At 42.1% G+C, this 7736-nt stretch overlaps 1 protein-coding gene across 4 annotated transcripts in view; it reads left to right on the forward strand.

Moving 5' to 3' along the window:
• Positions 1-7736, forward strand: part of Cobl (cordon-bleu WH2 repeat protein) — a 274940-nt gene that overhangs the window by 100781 nt on the left and 166423 nt on the right. For 3 of the 4 annotated variants that reach the window (XM_008849261.3, XM_008849262.3, XM_008849263.3), the window contains exons 3-4: positions 1641-1851; positions 4282-4510. In XM_008849261.3, the coding sequence (XP_008847483.1) occupies positions 1641-1851; positions 4282-4510 (440 nt within the window). The remainder of the gene's footprint in view (positions 1-1640; positions 1852-4281; positions 4511-7736) is intronic. The other variant, XM_008849264.3, reaches the window with a different exon arrangement.

The raw sequence follows: 7736 nt of genomic DNA on the forward strand, positions 1-7736 counted from the left end.
TGTCTCTGCAATAGGACGAGTTCTTTGGGTATATGCCAAGGAGTGGTATAACTGGGTCAAATGGTAGGTTCATTTGTATACGTATGAGTGTTTTGCCTTCATGGATACTAGTGCCCCCATGTCGTGTCATGCCCATGGAGGCCAGAAAAGGGTGTCAGAGCCCCTGGAACTGGAATTGTTAGTTGCCATGTGGATTGTGGGAACCAAACCCAGGTCCTCTGCAAGCACAGCTAGTGCTCATAAATGGCTGAACCATCTTTCCAGCCCCCTCCTCCATTAAAAAAATAACTTTATGTATTTAAGTGTATAAGTGTATTGCCTGCATGTGTGTATGTGCACCTGTGTTATGCAATGCCTGCAGAGGTCAGAAGAGGACATCAGATTTCCCTGGAACTGGAGTTACAGATGGTTTTAGCTACCACTTGGGTCCTGGGAATGGAACCCAGATCCCCTGTAAGAACAGCTAGTGTTCTTAACCACTGAGCCATCTCTCTAGTCCCGAACCATCTCTCCAGTCCCTGCCTCCATTTTCTTAATCAAATATGTGTATGTGTGTACTTGCATGTGTGTATTACATATGTATGTATGTATGTGATTGTGTGTATATATATATATGATATGTATTATATTGAAGTCAGTTCCTTCCGTACCTTTTATAGGAAGTTTTCTTCATCATGAATGGATGTTGAATTTTGTCAGATTTTTTTGGGGGGGTATGAATCAAGATGCATATATGTTTTGGTTCATTTTGGTAGTGTGATGGGCCACATTCATTGACTTGTGTGTATATATTGAACCCGGCTTGCATTCCAGGGATAGATTCCACTTGGTCATGGCGCAGCCATGTTTATGGCAGATGTTAGTCTGTGGGTTGCTGGTACTTTGTGTTTGCTGTCAGCACTGTGCTGACTTAATAATTAGTTTGGGCATGTTTCCCTCTTTCATTTTTTTGGAAGACTTTAAGAAGCAATGGTGTGAAAGGTGCTCCAGGCCTCCTCGTCGCTGAGCTCTCCATCTGAAACAGTAGTGCTATTCTTTGAATATTTGGAATACTTTCCTGTTGTATCCTTTTGGCTTTAGGTTTTACTTTCTATTGAGTTTCAATTACTGATTCGGTCTCTATTTTTTATTCATATTTTCCAGATTTCTGTTTTTCTTTGGTTCAGTCTTGGTAGAATGTCTCAATTTCTACTAGATTTCTGATTTGTTGGTACATTGTTGTTCATAATAATACCTATCAATTTCTTCAACACAGATTTCTTCTGGAGGTACATTATACTTACAAATAACTGAAAAATTAATATCAATATCATGTAACCATAAGTAGCCTCATTTTTTTTCTCATAGAATTTAAGTAATTCACCCAGCAGACCCATAGATTTAACTTAAAACAGCTATTTTTCTAGCTATTATGATTTTGATCAGTTATCACAATGTTTTTGTTTTAGTAATGCTGTTTATTAACATTGAAAATGTTAACATGTCACTAGGAAATCATGCATAAGAAATTAAAGAGTAGCTATTGTCTTTCTTTGCAAGCATGTCTAGCTTCCTCATGCATCTGTGTTCATTTGTCCTCCCTTACTGAACCAGGCAGAAGGGAGGGTGCTGATAATCATGATTTGTTTTCCCTTTTCCAGTCATGCAATGATGGATCTTCTGGTTGAACTCTGCCTTCAGAACCACCTGAATCCTTCCCACTATGTCCTGGAGATCTGGTCTTCAGAAACCCAACAGCCTTTGAGTTTTAAGCCAAATACTTTGGTTGGGTCGTTGAATGTCCACACTGTGTTTCTGAAGGAAAAAGTCCCTGAAGAGAAGGTGAAGCCTGTCCTGTCCAGGGTGCCTGAGGTCAGTGGTAGCTGCATGTTGTGTGAGGGTATACAGAGATACAGACCTGAGCGTGAATGTGCAGGATGTGTTAAAGAGGACCAGGACTGCTGTCCGTCTGAGGACCTAATGCACAGAACTGTGCTGTGGTTTTTCTTCCATGTGAAGCACAGTTAGGTTCTAATTGCATTTATTATAGGAAATAGAATGTTCAGAATTTAATAATGTTTATTGTGTATTGTTGATCTTTTATATGTTACACAGCTGGAACTAGTGTAAAGCAGTTAGATATCTATCAAAACTATCTTGAAGATGGAAATTTTCATAAATCCGCCTTTCCCAGCATGGCAGCCACAGGTCATATGTAGCTTTTAGATACTTGACATGTGGCTAATATGATCAAAAAATTGAGTTCTCGATTTTATTAAATTTTAATTAATTAACTGGTAACTGTTTCCATGGATTATGTAGTTCTGGAGATTTCTTTGGTCCTAGGGAGGCAGGGCTCCATAAAAGAGTTTGCCATCTTAGTCAAAGAGAAGAGGAAGGACTTTAAAAAAATTGCCTGGAATATTCAGTTTGTTTTATTTAGGAAATATATACTTAGTTTTGTTGTAGCCATAGATTATCAAGTACAATTAATCCTAAATTCTTACAGTGCTTTGTAATGAGGCTTTTAATCTTTGTATCTAAATATTTTGCCTGCATGTATGTGTGCAGTACAGTGCCCTCAGAGGCCAGAAGAGGGCGTTAGATCCCCTGGAACTGGAGCCAAGGATGGTTGTGAGCCACCATGTGGGTGCTGGAAACTGAACACAGGTCCTCTGCAGAGCAGCCAGTGCTCTTAACCTCTAAGCCATCTCTCCAGCCCCTGTAATGAGGCTTTGAGGGTGGTCTTTAGGCTCGAAAAAGCAGGACCCCTGACTTTTTTACATTCTTAGAAGATACGCTGAAGTTTTTAGCTTTCAAAACTGGCGGTTTGGCCAGTAATTTGTCTCCTGTGAGTTTCTAGGTTTAGTGATCAATAAAATGTCATTGGCCCCCTTCTATATCAAGTCCACAGGAGAATCTACCTTATTCTTCAGAGTCAATGTTCTATGGAGAGGGACCCTCTTCACATCCTGTGGCTTCATGTAGCTGCCTGGTCTCCAGGGACAGTTGAGCCCAGGTTATGTTCATGGTTCCTCTTAAGAAAGCATGGGTCAGGTCAATGCCCCACCTTTTTTCCTAAAGTCCACATCACTAAGGCCACTGAGCCCCATACTCAGGCCAGAAGGGGTCCACAACCTTTCTCTCTGTCACTCCATGCACCCTGCTTGAACTTTGCAAGGCCTTGGCACCATGAAGTAAGCAGTAAGGCTGAACTGAGGCAGTCTGCATGAAACTTTCAATCCTGTACGTTATTGGTGGGCCACTTAGAATCACTGTGTTTGCGTGGAATCAGCCAGTGTAGAGAAAATAAGTGTTTTTCTTCCTGAATATTATGTCTGATGTTTGAAAACAGATGGTTAAAATATGTATATTTGGTGTATATATATCCATACACTTCTGTGTATACTTTATGTGTACTTATAGTACATATAGTACCCTTTACATACTTACATAGATTCATGGGGATATTCGTATTTATGCAGATATTTTGACTCCTTAAGGAAACATTTATGTTTTATGAGATTTTTTTTCTTTAAGCAATTCATACTATTTTCAGTTTCCTTTTACAAAATGTATATAAATGCTTTGTGTCCAAGTCTAATCAGAACCTTTGAAAGGTAGTACATGTCCTGGATTTTAAGTTTAGAGTCTGTCCTAGTTTGTCCCTCCATTGCTGTAACAAAATACGCTGTCCAATACCAATCTGGGGAGGAAAGGGTTTATTCGGCTTATATCTTCCAGGTCACAATTCATCAGGAAGCCCAAGGTAGGAACTCAGGGCAAGAACCTGGAGGCAGGAGCTGGAGCACAGGCCATGGAGAAACACTGCTTACTGGCTTGCTCCCTGGCCCCTGCTCAGCCTGCTTTCTTATACAATGTAGGCCCACCTGCCCAGGGGTGAGACTGCCCACAGTGGGCTGGGCCCTCCCACATCACTTAACAATCAAGAAGATGCCCCACAGACATGGCCACAGGCTAGTCCTATGGAGGCAGTTCCCCAGTTGAGGCTCCCTTAACCCAGGGGTGTCAAGTTGACACTAAAGCTATCCAGCACAGAGTCTTACTCTTATCAGGCCACATGTTGTTTAGCAGTTTGCTTATTAATAAGAGAGATTCTAACATACATCTAATATCTATATATTTATTGTTCAATGTTCATTGCTCTGTTTTCCCTTGAACTCAACAAATTGGTGAAAGAAGGGTTAGGGTTGGACTTTGCTGTGGTACTCAATTCTAAAATTGAAATAGAAGTTAAAACAAGTGCAGAAAGGTGTACTCACAGCTATTGTGTTCTTCCAGAAATCTGTGCGTCTGGTAGTGAATTACCTACGAACACAGAAAGCTGTTGTGCGTGTGAGCCCTGAGGTGCCACTGCAGAACATTCTGCCAGTCATCTGTGCAAAGTGTGATGTCAGCCCGGATCATGTGGTTCTGCTCAGGGACAATGTTGCTGGGGAGAAGCTGGAACTATCCAAGTCTCTGAATGAACTGGGAATAAAAGAACTATACGCATGGGACAATAGAAGAGGTGAGGCCTGCCCTATTGTACACACCCTGCAGTGTAGTGATGCAGTGACAAGGTATGCACACAAAACCTGCTCTCGCTCCTTGAAGCTCTCAGCTGTACTACATAGAGATGGGTATGAAGAATTTCAAGCACTTCAATTTTTGTTCAGTGGTGACATAGGCATAAAAGAGAATTTGGTTTGTTTCATTCACTGTGACTTAAGTATGCCCCTTTCCTCCTTCTTCTGCATGTGACTCCTACATTCTGTCTGTGAGCTTTGACAAGTAAAGGCAAAGGAAAAAGGATAGCAAGAAATAGACCTTTAGTTGTTTCTGCTCAGAAAACCACTCATTGCGTTCTCCTGAGTTCTCAGTTCAGCTCTTTACTTCTCCCAGACCAGCTGCAAAGGGCACTTCAGCTGCCTTCTGATGCAACCAAAACTTATGGTTCCTGAGATTAGTCTCTGAAGACAACTGTGAATTTGGTGCTTATGGAGGTCATCATTAGAGCCACAGATGAGTGCAGTTCCCTTGTAATGTTGGTATGGAAAGCAGTGTATTGCACAATCAGGTTTTTCTGATTGATATAAAGGCTTGGTCATAGTCCTTCACCTTAGAATTTTAGAATAGAATTTATAAATGTATTGTGGAACTCTCCTCTGGCCATGCTGTAGCTGTTGCCATTTTAAAATCATAACAGCTGTGATTGCTCGCATGAGACACTCACAAAATTGGACCAGTTAACACTTCATCATGGATAGAGAGTGAAGGCACAAGAGGCAATGCATTAGACTCGTGAGGGTCCACCTCTCTCCAAGGATATGTATCTGGGTGGAGACAGTGGAGGCTGTTCTTTTCTTTGGTGGTACAGGCATCTCTAAGTATCCATGCTCCTATTAATTAACCCCAATTAAACTCCATGGTTCACCAAGTTAGTCTTAGGTGGAACCGTTTTGTTGGTTTGTAGTTAGTGTCCTGTTTGGACTGAGTACACATTTGTTCATATCACCCAGGAAAAGTTAACACAACAGAAAGTTTCTTTATGAGGTTGGGGAGATAGCCGTGGGTAAATCACCCTCCCTCCAGATAGTCTTAATAAGAGAGCTTCATTTTCTGTCAGCTGCCTGTTTTATTTATTCTCCAAGTATCACATAGATTGCACTGAAAATTCAGTCTTTTTCATCTTTTAAAGAATTTCTTGCAATGAAAATGAATTGTTTTTCTTGTTATAAAATGTGTCATGAAATCAGTGTTCATAATGTCACTGTGGGTCCAGTCTGCACTGTTCAACCCTCCTCTTCCTGAGGGTTCTGGGTTCATTGTCTTTTTTGACATTAAAGGGAGGGTTTTGGTTCCAGGTAGTATGAAGTTTATGGACTAGTTAGTATTTTGAAAAAAGTGCTTTGACACTTAGAATAATACATCTTGTATTTTTTTCTGGTTGGGTTTTTCTCGTGGTACTTGAGGTTGAACTCATGGCTTCATTCATGGTAGCTGGCAAGTGTCCTTTTAAAATGCACGCAGTAGAGCTCTCAACATCAGGCCCACAGACCCAGTTGGTATGGATGTGTATCTCTGGTTATAGTTAAGCTTGGATTATGGATATTTTAGGAACAAAGTTTCCATTTGGTAACAAAAGGAAAAGAGGGAAAGGAAAAGGAAAAACTGTCTGTTTAGGAATGCAAAAGTGAAAGGCTGGCACGTTGAGTGCTTCCTTTGGGTTTTAACACTTGGACATGTCGACAGGTCCTGAAGGGCCGAAGTTGAAATGATTCTTGGAGAAGTCACACAGACCTGACTCTGTTGAGAAGCCCCTGTGCTCTAGGCTACCTGGAACTCAGGAACTGAAGCCTTCAGCAGGGCAAGGGCAAAGTCTTGTAATTTACAGGCAGGGGAAGCTTCAGAAAGGAAGTGTAGCCAAGTGGACTGTTCAGGTTTTGAAGCATTTCTGCCATTGACTGGAACTAGCTGCTCCCAGGACCCAAAGTACAGGTGGCTCAGTGCTGTGACCATCTCCCTACTCCATGGTGAGGAGGCCTCGCCAGCCTAAGGCCGACTATACCTTTCCCCTGGACCATGCCTTCTGTGTTGCCATTGACTACTCTCCTGTCGTATGACTTCACCTCATTCTACTAATCAACAAACTTCTAAGAAGGGAAGAGAACTTTCCAGAGGGCATCCTTAAGGGTCTTTCTTTGTTTGGCTGCTGAGCTGTGGGCCTGCTAGGGTGTAAGTGGAGTGCCTTTACACGGGGGTGGGGGTGAGGTGGGGTGGATGTAGCCTTCTTCTCCACAGCTCTGTAGGTGCTGGAGCAAAGGAAGCCAGCAGCAAGAAGATAGGTACTGCTGGTCAGTGTTTCTGTGATCTGGAGTATCTGCTAGTGCAGCTCCAAGAAGCCCAAAGCTCTGCTGCCCTCTGTGTTCACAGCCAGCTTAGCAGCCTGTGCATCCATGTGGCTTGGGAGGATGGGCCTGGAGGTGCAGGCCAGCTCAGCATATTCCCTTGTCACTACCTGGACAGTATAATCCCAACTCAGGGCTGAAGGAGTGGCCAGAACTTTGGTCTTGGCTGCTGCAGGTCTCCAAGCTGTTCCTCATTCTCTTGTTACCTGCCTTTTCCAGTTCTTCTGACCAAAACACAGTCTGAGCCTTCCCTGAGCTGTCGAGGTACAGTGAGCTTCCAGACTACACTTTGCATGTTTCGGGACTAGGTGGGTGCATGGAGTTGGTGTGTGTGCCAGACCCCAAGGAACTGAGTTTGGTTTGAGGCATCTCTGGGGGTTGGGGGTGGTTTAAAGAACAATGTACCTTGTATGAGAATTTGCTGTGTGGCTTTAATCCGTAGAAATGAAGGAAGTTGTTGTAGAAAGGAAATTCTGTTGCTCAGGATTTCAGAGCAGAGCATAATTGATAGATACAGAAAGGGCACCAGTTCCTTTTCCCTCTGCTTGTCTGTTCTTACCTATGTGCCAAGGTATATCCTGCATGCTGCAGAGTGTGAGCCAGCATAGGTTTTGAAATTGAACCCTGCCTATCATGATTATATAAGTATTCAAAGGGTTGGTCCAGATTTAGCACTATTCTGATACCTATTTAGAAAGTCTCTGTGTATTTACATGTATACGCATAAACATATATATGGAGAGATACATAGTTTTACATGTATGTATTGTATGTTTTTAAGTACTTGTATTTACATGCATGTAAGTATTGCATGTACTTTTTTGTGTAAGCATATATATATATATA

This window comes from Nannospalax galili, unplaced genomic scaffold, assembly GCF_000622305.1.
Source record: "Nannospalax galili isolate Female #2095 unplaced genomic scaffold, S.galili_v1.0 scaffold304, whole genome shotgun sequence".
NCBI classification, from domain to species: domain Eukaryota; kingdom Metazoa; phylum Chordata; class Mammalia; order Rodentia; family Spalacidae; genus Nannospalax; species Nannospalax galili.